Source organism: Manis javanica, chromosome 2 (genome assembly GCF_040802235.1).
Source record: "Manis javanica isolate MJ-LG chromosome 2, MJ_LKY, whole genome shotgun sequence".
NCBI lineage: Eukaryota > Metazoa > Chordata > Mammalia > Pholidota > Manidae > Manis > Manis javanica.
Window position 1 is genome coordinate 19,663,399 of NC_133157.1, and position 22,151 is coordinate 19,685,549.

The 22,151-nt window shown below is 44.8% G+C and overlaps 1 protein-coding gene across 2 annotated transcripts; it reads right to left on the reverse strand.

Moving 5' to 3' along the window:
• Window positions 1-565: 565 nt before the first annotated feature.
• BSPRY (B-box and SPRY domain containing) lies at window positions 566-21,349 on the reverse strand. Of its 2 annotated transcripts, none has more exons than XM_037027458.2 (6): window positions 21,088-21,349; window positions 17,640-17,738; window positions 8,773-9,003; window positions 7,615-7,637; window positions 3,205-3,329; window positions 566-1,991 (listed from the first exon to the last, which is right to left on the reverse strand). In XM_037027458.2, the coding sequence occupies exons 1-6, from the start codon at window positions 21,280-21,282 to the stop codon at window positions 1,465-1,467; spliced, it is 1,200 nt and encodes a 399-aa protein (XP_036883353.2). In that variant the 5' UTR covers window positions 21,283-21,349; the 3' UTR covers window positions 566-1,464. The 2 variants fall into 2 exon arrangements, with proteins under 2 accessions (XP_036883353.2, XP_036883352.2); XM_037027457.2 differs by having other exon boundaries at window positions 7,615-7,640; window positions 21,088-21,346.
• Between the last annotated feature and the right edge of the window lie 802 nt (window positions 21,350-22,151).

A 22,151-nucleotide genomic window follows, 5' to 3' on the forward strand; every position in this document is an offset into this window, starting at 1 on the left:
GGCAAAGGCAGGGACGTTCTCTCTTGGTCAGACCTCTTCTGGGTCCTTCCTTGGGCTTGGTTCCAAGGCCAGGTGACTCAACATTAATTCTTGAGTGTCAGACAGTGGGGATATGGGTCGAGCTGTGGTCTCTGAACTGCAAAGGCCTCAAAAGTCATCTCAACCAAAGAGGTAGCTAATAGGTCTTTGGATTGGATTCAATGCCCCCGACGTTTCAAATAAATTACTGAACAAACTTAGGAGTGGGGAGGGCTCCAGCCCCCATCGAGGCCAGGAGTCTGAAGTTGTAGATAAGATCGCCTTTGAACTGTGTTGTCAGACGAAACAAATGTGAGGACTGCTGTTCTAATGTGACCCTCAGAGAACAGGGAGGAACTGGTCCCAGCACTGGAGCGCACAGGACCATCGTCAGGCTCTTTCAGCTCTGTCTGCTGAGCTGCCACCCGCTTATAGATGGAAACATGGGTGACAGTGAGGAAGACTGACTTCCAGCAAATGTACCTCCAGGATCTGAGCTGGTACTTGGGGGACTTGCCCAAGGTACCAACAAAGAACATGGAAGAAATTTTTCAATCTTTTAAAACTTTAATCACATACATGCTCCCTAAGGCCCTCTTACTCAGCTTTTTCTGGCTTGTAGCCTTCACTCCAGGTCTCCACATTATGTCAGAGGGCCCACTCATCAGCTGAAGTCAGGGGAAAAGTTCGTCCCAGTTGCCATGGGTGGTCACAGGCTGGAGTTCAGCTGCAGAGTCTGAGGCAGAGCTGCGGACAGGTGTGCTGCACGCAAGTCAGCTGGAGGTAGGACCCCCCTCAATCTTCCAAGTGACCGGCAGGACCTGGGGGGCAGGCACAGTGCTGCTGCCCGCCTTCCAGGCCAGAGTCCTTTGGCCAGGAGCAGCCTGGCAGTAGTTCTAAATCCCTTTCAGATTGTCCTTGTATGAGAAAAATATTTTCTCTATGTGCCATGTCATGAAAAGGATTGAGAAGCACTGAAACAAGAGGATGAAAGGGCTTCAGCCACAGGCTTTTCCGCCAGAGAACTGCTGCTACATGCTCAAAGCTGGGGGAAGGGAGCTGGGAGGCAGTGCTTCTCCAGAGGAGTCTCCTACATGCACCCAAGTCACCTGTCCACCCACCTATCCAGCCAGCCAGCCACTCGCTCACCAAATACTTATTGCATACTCAGTGTCCACGGGGCACCATGCTGGATGCCAGAGATAAAGTGATGAACCGGACTCCCTCAGAGGCAGATGCATGGTGGATTCGGGAGACCAAGGCCTAGGGAGTAGCAGGTTCCTCACAGACACCCAGCATTTAATGGTTGTACCCAAATCTGAAACAGATCCCTACCCCTCAAAAAGCTGCCCATTAGGCAGAGGCACCATTTGGGAAAAGGACTCAGTGGGACCACAGCCTGAAAGGGCAGTGGGAAGGTAGATCTGGGCTCCCTGTGGCCACAGGTCAGTGGATGATAGAAATGGTCTGGTCGGCCACAGCAAAGACTGGGAAGAGGGGCCCAGGGAAGGATGCGTGGTGGGCGTGCAGCACTGTGCCTGAGGCTGGCTCATAGAAGAGCAGTTCCTGTGCCTGTAAGTCCAGCAGCACACCCAGCCGGGCTGGGCAATGCAGCAGCCCCAAGGGCTCATGCTGTCCATTGTGTGAAAAACAGAACTCCTGGGCATAGCGGGAAAAGACCCAGGAGAAGGCATTATGGCCCAGACGAGAGTCATTGCCAGAACCCTTGCGGGGCAGCTCGCCTAAGGCCACGCCCACCTTATAGGCACAACTGTTCTGGACGTTCACCATCCATGTGTGCAGCCCAGCCTGGAAGGAGGTGGCAGCCAGAGCATTGGGCCAGTGGTCAAAGTGTTCCAGGCCATCTGCACAGGACTTGGACTTCTTGGCATTGAAGGTCAGGGTCCTTCGATCGTCTGACAATTGCAAGAAGGGGCCGACAGTCCTCTCGTCAATACGCACATCCTCCGTGCCTGCCAGAAAGAATTCAGAGTTGCCCAAAGTACCCGCCTCAGTCCTAACCTGGTGCTGCCAGGTACTTAGGGCTTCCTCACCACTCACTGGTAATGTGACCATAGGTAAGCCTATAGGTAAGTACTACTTACTCTCTGAGTCTCAGTTTCCTCATCTGTAAAATGGGTATCAAAATAGTACTTGTCATAGGGTAAACATAAGAATCAAATGAGATGATACATGTAAAGGCCTAGCACTAATACATGCTCAAAAAATTGTGGCCATGGTAACAGTAGCTGGTTTTATATAAGACCATCTGAAAATTCTGATTGAAATAAGGCCCAGAGAAGAGAAGCAAGTTGGCTAAAGTCACACAGCAAGCTGTAGCAGGAGCAAAATGAAGATCTAGCATTTTGTTCCTACATCTAGCACTTAGCACTCCTCACTGCACTCTAGCTGGCCTACCTGCAACCTCCAGATCAGACTTGTCCTAGGGACAAAGCCCCTAGAGCCCAGGAAATATCAGATATACGGTTTCCAATAACTGACTCGGTGGGCCTGCTGGCAAATCAAGCATTATGTGACACCAGAATCTAGAGACAACAAACTATAACTTGCACTAACATTTTAAGGATAATATGCAGGATACAAGGGTTAAAATTAAGAAAAAAGTCAATCCCTTGACCTAACCTTCCAGTGAATTATGTAAATAGCACAACTGGGAGTATGGAAGCCCCTGTCCAGCTTGGGGAGAGCCTGCTTTGATAACCCCAGCACTAAGTGGGAATTCCTGAAGGCAGGAGACTGTCACCTTCACCTTTGGGGCCCCAGCACACAGCACAAGGCCAGGCCAGCCTGAGTGAATGTTAAGTGAGGGAGGCAGATCCAGGCAGCTCAGTTCTTGTTCCAGATGCTCACTGTTTGGCCATTAATTATATCTCCTTGAAGAGAAGCTAGGTTTCCAAGAAACAATATTGAAGGACATGATTTACAGGAACCAATTTACCCTAGCCCCGACCACAGAACAGGTTGGTCTGGCAACAGGAAGGACCTGGCCCAACTGCCCCAGGCCTGTTCAGAACCTTGGCCCCACTGAGCAACCTGTATCCAGCACCACTGGTTGCTTAAACTACCATTGCAGAAGCACTGGTCTCCAGTATGGTCCAGCAGCAAACCCAAGACAGACAGAGGCGCAGCTGTTACAGCTGGGGCTGGGCTCCAGACGCTCCTAACCTGAGAGGGACCCAAGCACCGCTGTTGCCCAGAGCTGGGTCAGTAGTAGGCTTCGAGTGCACTTCTCATTGAAGTTTAACTTTTCCGACTCCTGGGGATCCAAAATGCCCTCTGCTTCCTCAGTCCTTGTGCAGGAAAAAAACAGAGATTCAGGAAGATTCTGGAAATGTATCTGGATCAATACAGGGGGACAGAAGGGGTACAGAAGTAAAATCCTCTTCCCATGGAGGTGACATCAAGATTGGCAAGCCAGACCCCACATAGGAGGCCCCTAAATGGGGCTTGAGTCAAAAGGAAGGGTGGGTGATCTCCCTGTGTACCCCAGGAGTCTTAATTCCAGCAAGGCACTCAATTTCCAGGGAGGCATATACTTGGAGCCGGTATCAGAACTTGGGAGTCAGTGTGCTCTGTTGAAGCAACCTGCTGTGTCTCTCAGGAAATCAGTGGCAGAGCTGGGACTAGGGCCTGAACATCTGGGCACCAGTCTTCCCACTCGACCATCCTGTGTGGAGAAAATCTCACCTCCCTTCAAAACTTTTGGCAGTGAAACCTATCGGTTTGGTCAGAAGGCTCAGCTGCTCCCTGCTCTTAATGCAAACACCCATGAGGGGTCACACAGGAAGGGACTACCAGTCATCACCCCAACTATAAATCAGTCACGGCACTTTGCTCCCAGTCACTGCCTCTCCCCAGCTCACAGCGGGGACTGGGTTTTGTGGAGGGTTTGGGGAAACATGAGATACCTGGGAGGGGAGAACTGGCTTGGCATTAAGCAGTACGAAGCAGCCTGACTCTGCGCTTGCTGTTTTCTCACAGAATCTCACACAACTGTTGCTATAACCTGGGAGGTAGTTGCGATCCCATTTGACAGGAAAGGACAGAGATTCAGAGAAAGTACTCATCTAAAAAGGGGAGCTGGATTCAAGTGTTATCTCCAGGCAAAAACAGAACAAACTATCTATGGACGACTGGACAACATTCAACACAATTTTTCCTTCAACCTGAAGTAAAATCTCGAAGGGGTGTAGGGCAAGGTGAGGATTCACCACAGAGCTTTGCAGAACTTTGAACCGGTTCCTGAGGAGAAACTTTCCCGTCGCCTCTAATCCTGAAGATGGCTTTGGGATCAGGCAGCCGTTCGGAGAGCAAGCTCTTTTCAACTCTCTTCTCCAAATCTCATGGCTCCGCCCATGAGTTAAGGAACAGGGAGCCGGGGTGGCGCGTCTCCTCTTGGATGGGAGCTCTTTGCAAGCCTGTTACTGACTGTCCTGGCTTGGGAGGAAGGAGGGGGAAAGAGCTCCAGGAAAGCTGAGCCCAGGCTCTGGCAACAAAGGCTCTTTGTGCTCAGGACAAGAGAGGGTCTCTTGCCATCCTCTCAGAGCACTAAGGCTGGCCCTGCAGGCGCCCCAGCCATTAGGTGGGGAGTATAGGGGAGCCAGTGTCAGGAGGACAAATCTGAGGCCAAGTGTAGACAGTAGAGTCTAGAGAACCAGCTGGACCAGCTACCTCCTGGTACAGAATGGAAATCTTGTGAGCCCAAAGGGGTGGAAATTAAATGGGGCTCAGACACAGCTGGGCCTTGGCTGGGATCAGAATGCCCCGTCTGCGCAGCAGGACCCGTTGCCGTGGCCAGCCAGAGCTCTGCCCAGGCATGGATGCGGAGCCAGCACCGGAGCCAACAACGGCGTTTCTCAGACAAATGACTTCTCAGCTAGAAGGGGCTTTTTGAACACAGTATTCTGGGAATATACACCTGCAGTCTCAAGAACTACAAACAGATCTTGAACTTTTTAGTAGGTTTGTCAGTAGTAGTGTAAGTTGAGCAATTCTCAAACAACTTTGTGTGTATTGTAGGATTGGACAAATGAATAAACATATTGATGTTTTTGGAAGCCAGGGGTCCTCACTAAGAAAGAAGAAAGATAAAAATATAGAATGGGGGAGAGGCAAAGAAAAAACCCTGTGGTGTTCAAATGGGATGAGAAGTTGTGATACAGACTCATGAATAAAAAGATTACACACACACACACATACACACCTCCCAGCTGTCTGCTGTCCACTGAGAAGGCCTGAAAGCAATGACACATTAGTAGCAATGTGCACACCTAAGGCCCAGACCTTGGTTTTTAAATGATTCCCCACCAAAAGGAACTCCCTGGAGAAACGGCTAATTCCAGGTTGAGGCAGGAAAAGAACAAGTTGAGTCTGGAATATCTTCTTGGGCTGGAAAGCAAGAAAATTCTCAAAGAATGATGGAACTTGTCAAAAGGACACAGGATTCAGCTTGAAGGGGCTTCTACTGGCCAAATCTAGAACAGTTTTAAGAACAAAATTAATGACAACACTAGCAGATTATAATGCTTTGCATAAAATAAGAATCCATGAGTCCATATTGATGCTAAACATGTGAATGAACAAACAAGCAAATAGAAAAATTATTCCTGTTTGAGTTATTCCTTTATTTGCTTGCTTGTTCATTTATTTAGCATCAATGGATGCTAAAACCATTGAGTCAAAGGGTAAAAGGCTACGTACATAGAAAATATATCCTTAGTTGGTTATTAATTACAAAAGGGAAGCTGTAACTCTAAAATGAAGAAACCTGGCACGTACCACTATACCCAAGTGATCAAAATTAAGATCCTTAATAATGGGACAAAGTGACATCACATGTCCCCTGAAATAATGGACAAAGGACACATCACTCATGAGATATTCCTTCCAAAAATGCATAACCTGAACCTAATCTTGAGGTGATGTGATAAACCCAAACTGAGGAATATTCTATGAAATAACTTTCCTAGACTTTTTTTTTATATGTGTGTGTGTGTGTGTGTGTGTGTGTGTGTGTGTGTGTTTTAGTTAAGGATCAATTCCAGATTAAAATAGGCCAAGTGGATCAGGAAAAAAAAAAACCACCACCAAACACTGTTAAGAACCCTTTTGGCACAAGCAGTAACATTTGTACATGGACTATATATTAGACAATAGTCTTATATCAAAATTAAATATCCTGACCTTAATAATAATTATACTCTGGTTATCTAAGAGAATGTCTTTGTTCTTAGGAGATAAGTGCTATAGGATTCAGGGGAAAAAACTCATGCTTTTTGCAACTTTCAAATAGGTCAGAAAAAAATGTTTTTTATATATGTATTTAAAGATAGGAAGAGAGAGCAAATGTGACAAAATGTTGACAATTAGTATTTCTAGATGAGGTTCATTATACTGTTTTTGTGCTTTTCTATAAGTTTGAAATATTTCAAGACAAAAAATTAAGATCACGATTTTTTTTCAAAAACCAGATCAGCTTGATATTGAAGACAGACTGTATTAGGGTAAGATGAAGAGAAAGAGAAGACTAGCACAAATGTGGAAAGGTTGTAAGGGGAAAAGTGGGAACAAGCCAAGCACACAAAGGAGACAGTAAATAAATTTAGGTGCACCCACCCTGTGGAATACTTCATAGACTTTCCAAAAAATGAGGTAAATCTATATGTACTGACATGAAAAGATTCCAAGATAGCCAAATACAAAACAATCTTATCTGTATTTAAAAAACAATTTTTTAAGAGGCAATCCCCCCTACCCCATACTCTCCTATGACTATATACAGGAAAACCCACAAGACACACATCTAACTGTTAAAACTGACCACCTCTATGGAATAGGATTACAAAGGGGTGATGCAGATATGTTTTATTTTAAATAGTTTTATACTGGTGGAATTTTTTTTCTTTCTCTCATGCCCAGGTATTGCTATTGAAACTTAAATATAAGGATGAGAATGGACTGTGCTCCCCAAGTACTGCTCTGAAACCTCACACAGAGGATGTAAAAATTTAATTTGTTTGCCTGGCAAATTATATCCTCTTGGCCACTTCCTCCGGCTCTTGGCTCTCCAGGTAGGGCCTGGTGAAATCCTGTTATTACTACTGCATAATTCAAGTGAAATTTTGAGGGGCATTGTAGACTTACATTTTAAAGATTTTTTCATCAGAGAAAGGGGGAGTGACATAGAAGACAGTACTGGCCCAGGTGTCTGCTGGGGTCCAAGTCCCAGCCCTGGTGCTTAGCGAGTTCCTTCCCCTCTTTGAGCCTTGGCATTCTCACCTGTAGAGAGGGTGATAAAATGCTCCAACAAGGGGCCTATACATTTTTAAACAGGATAACCTTTAAGAAAGCCTGTGGCAAGCCTCTGATTGATAAGTATTTATTTCAGTGCCCTTCCACATTGGGTCTACGGCAATTCTCCAAGCTAGGGGTAGGAAGACCCCTGTCTGGGGAAGCCACTCAGCCGCACACCCTGGGCTTTCTCCCAGAGCAGCAGGGCCTGAACGCAGTGAACTAGCAGAGGCCTAAGGGCCATGAGCTCTGTGACCGCCTGAGCAAGTTACCGGCCATACTCACTTCTCAAAAATCTCCTGCTCCTTCTGCTGTGAGAAAAGAAAACAGAGTCAGTCTTAGGACCAGAAACCCAGCAGGTAGTCAAAATTTGAATATATTCAACTGTTGTAGAGGTCTCCACATGGACGGAGACTCTAGAATAAAAAATTCAACTCCTTCTTTAAGACCCAGCACAAAGCTCTATGGGTTCTTCTCTGCATTCCTCCCCCATCATACAATCAGAGATAAGTCACTGTCCCCTGTGCCTGGGGACATCCTGAGTCTCCCTCAGCTATGCCTCAGGACAATCACATATTTACCCCCAACAAGACTGTCAGCTCCTAGATGGCAGGGACTCTTTCTGAATCTTCTACTGTGACTGTCCCAGTGTTTGGAACGAATGTGCTCATATATGGAAGCTGTGTCACTAACTGAATGCACGATCTAGGGCAGTTATGGAAACTGCCCTACTGGACTGCAGTGGGACAGCTCAGTTGTCCCATATTCACATTCCTCTGCTTGGCATATGTACTTAGATGTCACACTGTCCCCTTAAAACTGCGGCTATCAATCTGCATATCTATATAAAATACTTGGAAAGGATATGTACCAAGATATTAATCATGGTATGTGCAGGTTGTAGGGTTAAGGATGAGCTCCATATTTTCATATTGGACCCCTTGTCAGCTCCCCTGAGTGCAGAACTGTTTCTGTGCTTCTGAACTCACTCTGCCTGTCCACTTGCTTTAACGTAGTTGCTACCCTTAGCTTTCAGGCATCAGCTTCTAAGCCACTTCCCCACACCACCCTCAGGTCTGGATTGTGGGGTCCCTATCTCCCAGTCCCAGTGATGTCCTCTACCATAGGACCTATCCCTCCACATCTTAATTATCGGTTTATACATTCATCTCTTTTTAAGGCTGTGAGTTGCTGACAGCTATATCCTACAACTCCACCCCATAGCACAATGCTTAGCACATAGTAGGCATTCAGGAAATATTTGCTCACTATTGAAAGAAGAGTTATCAGGTGCAAAAAAAATCTGTATAACTTTATTCCCCTGCTTCATCCCTGCTCCAAATTATCATTATCTACCCACCTTCTACCAATAAACACTCTCCATGTTTTCAGACCCTGGGAAGTCTGGCCAGCTGGTCATGCCCCAACCCTTGCCTGACTTACAATCAGCTGAAGGTCATCCAGATGGGTGAGCATGTCCACCAGGCTAGTGCGGATGGTGTCGAGTTTCTGCAGTGCCTCAGCCCAGTGTACTTTCTGTGTCAGGATACTCTGGTGGGCCCGCTCCTCTTCACCATGCACCTGTTCCAGCAACCGCTGTTCCTCACTCTCACACAGACTCCTCACCAGACTCAGCCGCTGGATGACCAGGTCCCGTGCTGCGCTGGCCGTACTCTGACAAGGGATGAAACAAGGAGCTGGGTCCTGGCAAAGTCCCAGTCAAGATTAGAGGGTCTGCATTCAGTGGGAAGGAGTGCTGGGATTGATTAGCAATGTCTGCCACAGGCACAGTAATGGAAGTAATCGTGTTTAAGCCTTATGAGTTCCCAAATATGGTCTAAGGTAAAGAAATTTGAGATCCAGACATCCAGGTCATATCTCATGGAGCCAGGATCACAGGAAGAGCTCGGCAGGGCCTAGAAACCAGTCAAAATTTGAATATATTCAACTGTTGTAGAGGTCTCCACATGGACGGAGACTCTAGAATAAAAAATTCAACTCCTTCTTTAAGACCCAGCACAAAGCTCTATGGGTTCTTCTCTGCATTCCTCCCCCATCATACAATCAGAGATAAGTCACTGTCCCCTGTGCCTGGGGACATCCTGAGTCTCCCTCAGCTATGCCTCAGGACAATCACATATTTACCCCCAACAAGACTGTCAGCTCCTTGCTTATTTTATAGTTGGAAATACCAAGGCCAAGCTCATCTCCATCATCAGGATCTGAACTAACAATAGTCCAGCTGATATTTTGACCATATCTGAGCACAAAAAACTCATTTTTTCCTGGATTTTTCCTAGCCCATTGCATGTGCTTCCATAGTAAAATTCTTACTTGCCATGCAGGAGGCCTGAAATCAATTTCTCAGCCAATGAAGTTAACATGTGTCTCCTAGCAATTCACACAGTGTTTGGCACACCACAGGTACTCAAATATTTATTGAATGACTGATGGGAAAGTTTTTTCCAACTTAGTCAAAAGTCTCTTGGTAGTGTTCTTATGTCAAGTCACTGACAGAGCTGGGACTAGATCCCAGGTCTCCTGACTCTCAGTCCAACACGATGTCCTACACCAGTGCCAACTGGTAACCCAAAGTTACCAGGACTGCCACCAGTCCTCTCCAAAGGCATCTGGTACATGAAGCATCTGTACTCCTGCCAGACATTTGAGAGTAGAACAGTCTCCTTCATGCCAGGAAGTCAGATAGCCAGAAGCTTTCCCTGCCCAGCCCCTGAAGATCTGCTTTGTAGTGTGCAGGAGACAATTATCCCTGTTTTTTTTTTTTGGTATCATTAATCTATAATTACATGAGGAACATTATGTTTACCAGACTCCCCCCTTCACCAAGTCCCAACATACCCCATTAGTCACTGTCCATCAGAGTAGTAAGATGCTGCAAAATCACTACTTGTCTTCTCTGTGTTGCACAGCCCTCCCTGTGCCCTCCCACCATTATACCTGCTAATCGTAATGCCCCCTTTCTTTTTCCCCACCCTTATATTTCCCATCCCACTCATCCTCCCTAGTCCCTTTCCCTTTGGTAACTGTTAGTCCATTCTTGGGTTCTGTGATTCTGCTGCTGTTTTGTACCTTCAGTTTTTTCTTTGTTCTTATATTCCACATATGAGTGAAATCATTTGGTACTTGTCTTTCTCCACCTGGCTTATTTCACTGAGCATAATACCCTCCAGCTCCATCCCTGTTGTTGCAAATGGTAGGATTTGTTTTCTTCTTATGGCTGAATAATATTTCATTGTGTTTATGTACCACATCTTCTTTATCCCTTCATCTACTGATGGACACTTAGGTTGCTTCCATTTCTTAGCTATTGTAAATAGGGCTGCGATAAACATAGGGGTGCATCTGTCTTTTTCAAACTGGGCTGCTGCATTCTTAGGATAAATTCCTAGAAGTGGAATTCCTGGGTCAAATGGTATTTCTATTTTGAGCTTCTTGAGGAACCTCCATACTGCTTTCCACAATGGCTGAACTGATTTACATTCCCACCAGCAGTGTAGGAGGGTTCCCCTTTCTCCACAACCTCACCAACATTTGTTGTTTGTCTTTTGGATGGTGGCGATCCTTACGCTGTGAGGTGATATCTCATTGGGGTTTTAATTTGCATTTCTCTGATGACTAGCGATGTGGAGCATCTTTTCCAGTGTCTGTCGGCCATCTGAATTTCTTCTTTGGAGAACTGTCTGTTCAGCTCCTCTGCCCATTTTTTAATTGGATTATTCACTTTTTGTTTGTTGAGGTGCGTGAGCTCTTTATACATTTTGGATGTCAACCCTTTATAATTATCCCTGTTTTACAGAAGAAACTGAGACCCACAGTTTGCCCAGTGGGGAAGAGAGAGTGGCTAAGAGAAAAGCCAAGTGAAACCAGAGTTTATACATTCCTGGGGACTCCAGCTTCAGTGTTTCCCTGAGGCAGCTTAACAATATTGGCTAGGAAATTAGGCTTTGGGGACCGTGCCTAAGTTTAATGCTTAGCTGTTCCCTTTACTATCTGTGGAACTTTCATCATGTGACTTATCTTCCCTATGCCTCAGTTTTCTAATCTGTCAAATGAGGGTAATAACAGCACTTATCCCATAAGGCTATTTTGAGTTAATTAAATGAGTTAATATGCATAAAAGTAATAGAATAAAGCCCAGCACAGAAGTGTTCAATAACATTAGCTATTGCTCTTCTCTGTCCCACCTTGATGCCTTCCCCACAGGGATGGGGCTCTGCAGCCATGTTTGTACTAGTAATCAGGATCAAGAACAGACCCTGACCCAAGATGTATCAGGTATACTCCCTGAGGAGAAGACTGCAGTCAGTTTCAACAAATTTCTTGAGTCATTCCCAGAAAGGAATAACAGAGGAGAACAGAAAACTCCCCTTTCCAAAGATATACCAGAATAAACAAAAAAACCCAACAAGAACAAAACACAGAACTGCTGGAAAATCTGCCCAAAGCATCCTCTTAGAAGTGAAGCTGCTCTGCAGACTCCCAGACTCCAAGAAGGGACTAGCAGTTATCAAAGAGGAGGGGTGTGGGAGGCGGGTGGGGAGGAAGGGAGAAGGGGATTGAGAGGTATTATGATTAGTACACATGGTGTGGGGGGGATCATGGGGAAGACAGTGTCGCACAGAGAAGACAAGTAGTGACTCTGTGGCATCTTACTACACTGATGGACAGTGACTGCAATGGGGCATGGGGGAGACTCGATAATATGGGTGAATTAGTAACCACATTGTTTTTCACATGAATCCTTCGTAAAAGCGTATATCAATGATACCTTAATAAAAAAATAAAAAGTGAAGCTGCTCTGACAGCTCAGTAAAGGAAAGTCCCTAGAGCCCAACAGTGGAAAGGAAACTGAAAACCAGCATAATCAAGAGCTGAGGACTCAGCTGCCCTGGGCGGGGCTTGTGATTTACTTCAGAATTTTATACTCATCTAACCATCATACAAACATGAGAGCACAATAAGGACCTCTCTAATTGGAAAAGGAATATTTCCTATGAATGGGAAGAATTTATTAAAACATGAACTAAACTAAAATACTGAACAACATGTGAGACCAGAGGGGTTATAGGGGTAAAGCATTCTTACAGTACTTGTATTATTCACTGAGATTCATTTTAGACATTACGTATTTGTTGTTAAAATCTGAATGGTACCGAAAGAAACCATAAATAGGATGTATGGCTTCCAGACAAGCACAGGAGAAAAGAGGGAGAAGGGGTTGATCACCCCAAAAGAAGACAGTAAAGGAAAAAAAAAGATATAAAAAGTAGACCAAATAGATAACATAAAACAAAATGATAGCTATAAATCCAGGTATAGTGATAAATGAATTAAACTCCCTAGTTAAAAGGCAGGAATCATAAGATTGAATTTTTTTAATAAAGTGAAACAAAATCCAGTGACTAGAGACTCCTAAAACCTAAGAACATAGAAAATTTTAAGTAAAAGGAAAGAAAACCATGTATCAGGAAAATACTTGTTGGTATAGTAATGAATAAAGGACAAATTAGACCTTAAGGCAAAAAGAATTCCTGGGCATAAAAGGTCACTAGCAAGTGATTAAAGGAATGGTTTACCAAGCCCATATAACAAATTTAAATTATACATAATTAATAAATAGCACCAAAATATAAAAAGAACATTGAAAGAATTGTAAGGAAAAATAGACCAGCCCACACCATATAAGAACCTGTAAATGTCCCTTGCCAGTAATCAATATATCTGGCAGATAAGAAATTAGTAAGTATAGAGAAGATTTGAACCAATTAATAAGCTTAATTAGTAGACATATAGGACCCTATACATTTTTAAGTGAATGTGAAACATTCACCTAACCTGACCATATATTAGGACATGAAGCAGTCTCAACAAATTTCAAGCAATTGGCATCAAACTACAATGTAGTGAAGCTGGAAATCAGTTAAAAAATATATATAATAAAAATGATGATAATAATTTAAAAAGTAACACCATACATTTGGATATTTAAAAATACATCTTTAATGACTCAAAGTAAAGAAACAAATCATAATGGAAATTTTTTAAAATGCATAAATGAAGGAAAATGAAAATACTACATCAAATTTGTGGGGTATACCTCTATCAATATGTAGAAGGAAATATATGGTTTAAATGCTCACCTTGAGAAAGAGGAAAGACTAAAATTAGTAGAATGTGTTCATCTCAGGAAGTTAAAATACAACTGAATATATCCCCCCAAAATTAGAAGGAAACAATGATAAAGTTAGGACAAGATGATAATGAAAAAAAATTTAAAGATACAAAAGAGAGGATCAAAATACTAAAAGCTGGTTCTTTGAAAATACTAACAAAATAGACAACCCTGTAGCAATTTTGACCAAGAATAACATAATAAATATAAGAAAACATAAAAAATTTACTAAAATGAGAGAGAAAGAATACTACAGTCATAGAAATGAATCAGTGGTTAATAATCTACCAAAAAAAATATCAGCAAGCCCAGACAGTTTTACATGGGTGTCACCCAACATTCAAGGCACAAATAATTCCAATCTTATATAAACTCTTCCCATGAAAATAGAGCTCTGTTTCGCAACTCAATGAATGGGGTTTATGCAACCTCAATATCAAAAACTGATATGGACTATATAAGAAATGAAATTCTTTAGGCTAATCTCCCTCCTGAGCACCAAAGAAAAGTCCTTTAAAAAGCACTAAATTATGCTTTCTATCTTTATCTTGCACCTACCTACCACTTCAGCATTTTATTAAAAAAAAATAAGGGAAAAATGTGGGATTCACATATAAATCAAGTATAAAAATCAAATGAATAATCATATCTGACTTGATTGTTTATAGTTCATGATTCGTGATCAAAACCGAAAGTTTCTGTGATGACTGCCCTTGCACTGTTCACCATGTAAGAACTTATTCACTATGTAAGAACTTGTTCACCATGTAAGAACCTGTTCGTTATGCTTCAGAAGATTGGAGACTGTTGAGAGTTAGGCTTGGGGTTGATTAATGATTGTGCATTGAGTCCCCTGTACAGAATTTTATTGTTGTAAACAACCATTTGATCAATAAATATGAGATGCCCCCCCCCCAAAAAAAGTCCTAAACTTAGATCAGCAGTCCAAACCCAGAAATTTTGTATAACCATAATACAAGGGAAGGAGTATCAGGGAGGGGCTATAAAAAGGTAGCACAAGGGATCCTCACTATGAAACTGTTCTGTATCTTGATGATGGCAGAAGTCACACAATCTATCCATGTGGTAAAATTGCACAGAATTAAATATATGTACAAGTGAGTGTATGTACAACCAGTGAAATCTGAATAAGGTGGGTTGTATCAATCTCAATTTCCTGGTTATGATATTGTACTATAGTTAGACAGGATTTTACCACTGGGGGAAACAGGATGAAGCTTATAGGACACATCACTATATGATGATCTCTTATAACCATATGTGAATCTATAATTATATCAAAAGTAAAAGTAAAAAAAAGCATATATATATATATATATATACACACACACACACACACATAAATATATAGGTATGTATACGTGTGTATGTATATATATATAAAAAATGATTAAGTTAGGTTGCTGGTTTACCCCAGGAATTCAAGGATGGTTTAGCATTAGAAACTCTCTAAATGTATTACATTAAGAGATTGATGGGGAAAAAAAATGTATCTATAAACTGACAAAAGGCATCATTAAAAACCTACAGCAAAGGTGATAAATAATGGAAAACAGAAACAATGAGAGGAGAACTTCCACACACTCAGCCCATCACCTACCCATCTACCCGCACCTGGGCCCATATACTCTACTTCCTGTCTCTGTGGATGAACTGCCCATGCTCTTACCTATGGCCAACCCTTCCCCATGTTCACTAGATCCCTCTCCCTCTGCTGTCCCTGATTATCCCCTTTCTCCTGCATCATTACTTATCCCCTCTCTACTGGACAATTCCGATCAGCATACATAGATACATATGTAATTTCTCCCATCTTACAAATAAAACAACCCTCTTGATCCCCAATTCCCCATCCACTATCATCCCTTTTCTCAGCTCCCATCCACAGCAAAGCTATCTGTGGCAACTATCCCAAATTGTTCTTCTATTCTCTCTGAAACCCACTTCAATCAGGCTTTCACTCCACCGCTCCACAAAACTCCTCTCATCAGGATCTCCAATTATAGGCAAGTTACTAAATCCAATGGTCCTTTCTCATTTCTTACCTTGCTTGATATCTCTGCCACATTCAACATCTCCCCCATCTCTTTGAAACTCTCTGTGGGACACAACACCCTTTAGTTTTACTCACTGATTGCACCTTCTTGGTCTATGTTGCTGGCAACTCCTATCTTCTCAATGGTTAAATGTTGAGGCGCTCTCCAGCTCAGTCCTTGAACCCTGCTTTTTCCTATCTATACTTACTCACTTAGTGATATTACCCTTTCCCATAGCTTTCAATTTACACTTTCATTTACACACAGATGAATATCAAATTTTTCTCTGCAGCTCAGCCCTCTCCCAAGTTGTATATGCAGTTTCCTGCTCCACATCTTCACCTGGATATCTAGCAGGCATCTCAAGTTGAACATGTCCACAACTGAGCTCCTAATATCCTCCTTCACCAACCATCACTCCACACACAGACCTTCCCCACCTTGGTAAACGGCTGCCCAACCTTCCAGTTGCTCAAATGAAAAAACTTAGAGTTATTCTGACCCTTCCTCCTTTTCTCTCACAGCCTACATCCAACCAATCAGCAAATCCTGTGTTGCTTCCTTCAAAATATATGCAGAATCCAGCCACTCCTCAATGTCACTCAGGTACAAACCTGGATCACTGCAACAATTTCTTAATTGGTCTCCCTGCTTTTACCCTCCCTACCTACACTCACTTCTCAACACAGCAGCCAGAGTGCTCCTTTTTTATCTTCAGTCATATCTTACTCTGCTCAGAAATTCTTTATGATTTCCCACCTTACCTAACTAAAAGGTAAAGTCCCTATGTGGTCAGTGAGGATTCTATCCAGCATCCCCACCTCCTCGCCTGACTTCATCTCCTGTTGCCTTCTCACATGTTTACCTCTTGCTGTTACTCCAACATACCAAGTACACATACACTCCCACCTTCGGACTTTTGCACTGGCCATTCCCTCTGGAACACTCTTTCCCCAGATATACAGTCCACTCCCTCACCTCCTGTCAATTTTGTGCAAAATTTATCTTCTTAAATAGGTCATTCCTGATCACAGCCTATGTAATTGCAACCCCTTCCTCAACATGTCCAACCACCCTTCCTGTGTTGTATTTCTCCACAGCACTTAGCATCTCTTGACATAGCATATATTTACTTGTTATTATTCCCTCTCCCCTGACTAGAAAACAGGCTTCACAAAAATAGGAATTTGCGGATGTTTTGTTCGCTGCTGAATCTCTCGCAGGCAGAACAGTGCTTGGCACATGGGAGGTGTTCAACAGGGATTTGTTACATAAATGGACTCCTAACAGCTTTCTGTTTCCTGGCTCTAGTCCCCTTTAGATTCTGAGAGACTCCTGTATCCTGCCAGGAGATTCCCTGTTTCACTTGTGCCAGTTCATCAATGGAGTTCTGTTCCATGATAGCAAAAGAACTTGACTAAGACAGTGCCAAGCCTGCCCTATGTACTACTTGGGAAGGAGGGAGGGCATGTGCAGAAAGAAACTCAAAGCCTCTGCCCCTGAAGGGCATACTTGACAGTAAGATGTAGCTGTGGTAATGAGTCAACTGAATGAAGGGTCAGCAATAGGCTGTGACAGGAGCACAGGCCTGGAGTCAGAAGATCGCAGCCATAGAACTGACTCTGATAGGAGGATGTGGGACTTTGAGCAGATTAACTACCCTCTATGGAACCCATTTCCCCATCTGTAAACAGGCATGTTGCTCCAGCTACTGCATAAGATGGTCATAAAGAATACTCAGTGTTACAGTCGATAGGGTATTTTATAATTCTGGAGAAGAACACAAAATAATTAGATGGTAGAAGAATGCTATCTTTTCTGGTCCTTTACCACATACATTTCTAGCAGAGTCTTTGTAGCCAGTGTGATACTGGGAATAATCCACTTTGCCCAGATGGTGAAAACAAGGCTCAGAGATGGGAAACCTCCCTTCCTGGGAGCTGGTAACACAATGAGCCTGTGAGTTTGGGAGGGAATCGTAGACTGGTCCAAGTTCCTAAGGCTAAGGTTTATCCTAGGAGGGGACCCAGAGTTGAGGGGAAAGGGGAAGAAATACCTACCACTGCTCTCTGGTTCTTCCCTGGCAGTACCTCAGCCACATACTTGGTGATGCTGGCACTCTGTAACTGCAGCCTCTCGCACTGGTCCACGATCCTGTTCTGCAAAACAAACACCTACATGGCATCTTGATCCACATTGATCCATTCACTTATTCCATTGATTATTTTCCTTTTAAACCCTACTTTAGCCCCATGGTCACATCCCAGACCTCATTACTATTGAAAACTACACCACCTCCAAAATCTTCAAGGATCCCACACCCTGCCCACTACATCTTACCCTTCTAGATCACTAACTCTAATATCCCCATTCCAACAAATCTTAGCTTAGTTGGAGCCAGCAGCACATTACCTTTACCACTTTTCACTGTCCATCATCCCCTTTTGTGGCCTCACTTCCCTCCTTACCCTGAAACCCCGTGGCCCATCAGTATAATCACGTTCTTGTATACACTCCCAACCCTCCTTCACACTCAGCTCCCTGAATCTCCACATGTGCACCTGCACAGAAAAACGTGGCTTCCCAAACCGTTCTTCCCCAAGTTATTGCCATCCATGAAACAGTACCATCAAGCACCCACCTCACTGCCCTGAGCAAAAACCCAGGGATTACTTTCCAAGCCCACATCTAACCCACCAGCAAGTCCTATCAGCCCTTCCATGAGAGGCTCTCTCCCCCTGGACACTCTGACCTCCTCTCCTGCCATTCTATCCAGATCACCATGTTCTCTCACAGGAACAGCTGCTAGAACCTCCTAACTGGGCTTCTCTGTTCCTGACCACTCCCCAGTCAGCCACTATTGCCTTCTGTAAGGAAATCTGATCAGGTCACATCCCTGATCGAACACCTCCAATAGCTTTCCAGAACACCCACAGTGAGATCAAGCTTCTTACATAAGCCAGCAAGGCCCTACCTGATGTGACTGCTCTCTCTCCAAAGTCACCTCCTATCACTCTCCATACTGGCCTTCATAAAGACACCAAACTTGTCCTGACCTCAGTGCCTTTGCACCTGTTGTTTCTTCTATTTCTAGCAGTCTTCACACACATGCCTCGCCTGCCCCACTCCATTCAGATGTCACCCCTTTAGGAGCCTTCCCTGACCATCTTCATACCTTATTACCTTACTTTGTTTATTTTGCTCCCTTGTGCTTATCACTGACTGTATATTATGGGTCTGTTTATTTTTTCTTTTGTATCTTTCCCTCCACCACTGGAATATAAGCACCATGACTTTGTCTTGTTCTCTATATGCCACTACCTAGAAGAAACTTTCTACCCACAGAGGCCCTGCATAAATATTTGTTGAATGAATGTATACCCACCTCCTTGACCACAAGAGGTTCAGCAATTCACAGCTCCCAAAGCTGTGAGCCACACCCATGAAGGCGGGTGAGATTTTTACAAGTAAAGAAACTGAGGCCCACTGAGATGTGACTTGCCAAGCAGCTAGGACCAGGACCCTACTCTTCCACTCTATTTCTCCAGCTAACAACTGGAGCCCTTACAAGCTGCAGCTCCTCCACTATTTCCCCTGAGAGCTTTGGCCCCATTCCATCTGCCACAGGACAACTCAGCTCCACTTCTAGACAGCCTCTGTAAAGCATTCTCTGCACATTTAGGAATTAGCCTTACACTTCACTGGTTCAAATACAAAGTTTTAGGACTGAGGTGACTGCAAGGAAGCTGTGATCACCACATCCCACAGGACTGAAGGAACTGGATTCTGAAAAGCTACAGAACAGGAATCCAGAAGGTAAGAGAGAAATTGAACTGGTGCTTTTTGTGCCCAGTTCATTAACAATCTTGCCCTAGGGCAAAATTTCTTTGCCGGCTACAAAGATAAAGGAAGGGGTGTGCAAAAGTAGTAACTTATTCAAAAATGGAGGGAAAGAGGGCAGGCCACACCTCCCTCCAGGCAACGGAGGATGAAAATGCTGAGAACTCCAGAGGGTACAGGGAAGGTGCCCAAGGCAGAGTGCATTCCAAAACAAGCACCAGGCCTGCTACCCTGCCCCAGCTTTCACCCTTTCTGCCACTCAAATTCAGCCCTGGTGGTAAATCTATTTAAAGGTTTTTATTAAATTCTAACTCCCATTAGCATCACTTCCTCCCTCCAACCACTGAAGCAAAGAGGTGGTTTTCACTGGCCTAGTCAATGACTCCCCTGGTCCAGCCCCTGAACATTAGGTATCTTGGATGAGTTACTGCTCTAATCTGGAACTCAGTTTCCTCATCTGTAAAATGCAGGCAGGAACACCACTTCAAAAGCTTGGTCTAGATGGAATGGGATAATGGATATTTAAGTGCTTTGGAACTAGCAAAGATTCTGTTCATCATGCAAGTTTATTATACCACATTATCCAAGTTTATTTTCATCATTACTATCATGGACAGGACCAACCAGGAGCTTTTGTTTTCTGGTGTTGAGTAACTGAACCCTTGCTGCCCCCTCGGGTGTTTATTACAGTTCAGTCTGAGTGGGCAAGTCCCCAGGAGAACCCTCAGGCTCAAAGCTGGACAGAACCTCTCTGTGAGGCTGGGAGAATTGAACCACTTAATCAAATGGCAAGGAAATCCCGAGGGCCCACAGCTAAAGTGGAAGGAGGGAGGAAGCCCCAGGGTGACTTGGATTCTTCAGTCTCTGCAGCTCTGGGGAGGAGTGGTGACAGGAAGGTGACCAGCCTGGAGCTACCTGGAAGTGAGGGTGGGGTGAAATCTAGGTGAAGGACCCTAGTTGAAGGGTTCTCCAGATACCCTCCCCACCCACTGTTTACCTAGATAAAACTATTATGAAATACAGTCAAGGCCAATGCTGAATGCCAAAAAGAATCACCTCTCCAGGAAGCCTGAAGGGTGGATGAGGGGAGAGGTTTTGAGCTTAGGGCTGGGGAGTGGGCAGAGCTAGGTTTTATCGGATGTCAGCTTCCCCTGGAACAGGAGTTGAGGCACACCTCGGCCAGGACAACTGCAGCAGTGGAGCCCTTCATTGCCCAAGGCCAGGCCTGGCTCTCGAACCTCTCAACAGAGCGCTGGATGGGGTAGGGTGGGGTGGGGTGGGGCGGGAGGTGTTAAGCGATAGGCTAAACAGCACTTCACCCACTATCTAATCTACATCGCACAACGACTTAAATGAATGCATGCTATAATTGCCCCCGGAGTACAGCTGAAGGCACTGAGAGCAGAGAATTATTAAATTCACGGGAGGACAGACGGAGGCGGGATTCGAACTCACAGCACCATGACTCCGGAGGCCACACCCTTAACCTTTCTTTTCTACAGCCAGTGCGACCGCGAAACCTAGGTTCCTAGACCGGCCACGGCGTCCGCCCGGCCGCAGGCTCCCGGGTCCCACCGGGTCTTGCCCAGCACGTGACCCTGCCCCCCACTCCCTCCGCAGACCCCTCCTTCCGGAGCCCCCCGCCTTCCGGGGCCCACGCCCGCTCACCCGCAGCTCTTCCGCGCGCTCCTCCGCCCGGCGGATGCGGTGCCCCCGGCAGCGGCCGCCCGGCCCCGCGCAGGCGACGCACACTGGCCGTCGCTCAGAGCAGCAGAACCAGCTCAGAGCCTGGCCGTGCTCGGGGCACAGCGGGCCCGGCTCGGGCGCCGGCCCGGGCCCCGATCCCGCGTCCTCCGCAGACATGGCCGAGCGCCCGGCGCCCCGCGCCCCACCTGTCGCAGGTGGCTGCTGGGCGGGGCCTCCCTGACCCCGCCCTCCGGCCCCGACCGGCTGCCCTGCGCTCCCGCCGCTGCGCCTCCTCTCGCTTTTCTGTGGTAGCGTGGGGGACGCCCACCCCGCACCCCTGACTCGACCCCGCTCCAAAGCCCTTCCGCTTTAGACGTCTGTTTGATTTTTTTGGCTGAGTTAAATCCCGCTGTATGCGTGTTTGTTTTATAAGAAACATAAAACACCAAATAATGTGACCGGAGGAAACTTAGTTGAGCACTTAAGTGCCGGGCTTTTGCCAAACGCTTAATAAGAGTTCTGTCTCCTAATGCCACAGCGCTTTCTGAGAGGCAGCTTTAGACAAGGAGCTTAAAGGTAGGTTTTGGTGTCAGACTGCCTGGGCTCAAGTACCATTTAGCTGTTTGCTGGTTGAGTACCCTTGAGGGCCTCAGCTATAAAATGGGGACAACGAGGGTACCTAGATCCAAGACTTGCGCTGAGGATTAAATGAGTTAGAAAACGGTATCTGGAGCACAGGCAAAAGCTGCAATTGCTAAGCTTCTGCTGAACACAGCATAGGGAAAATACTTATATGATCCCCATTTTTACGAAGGTTAAGTAACTTGCTAGGTAGGGGTCACTGTTACTAATTGGTAGCAATGAGACTGGAACCTAGAGTTTAATGGTTAATATGATTAATGATTTTAAAATTGCATATTAAGACCCAATGAGGAACATCTGTGTTAGGTTGGTTCCCCCAAAGTATTTACATCTAAATTTTCTTAATTTGAAAAAAAATTTTAATATTGAGAAAAATAATACATGTTTATGAAGAAAATAGAATA

Coding starts and splice junctions, on each gene's coding strand:
- BSPRY (XM_037027457.2), bottom strand. CDS start 21,282: ATGTCTGCGGAGGACGCGGGATCGGGGCCCGGGCCGGCGCCCGAGCCG. Junction 17,739..21,087: donor AGCGCGCGGAAGAGCTGCGG/GTGAGCGGGCGT, acceptor TTTGTTTTGCAG/AACAGGATCGTGGACCAGTG. Junction 7,641..8,772: donor TGGATGACCTTCAGCTGATT/GTAAGTCAGGCA, acceptor CTTTTCTCACAG/CAGAAGGAGCAGGAGATTTT.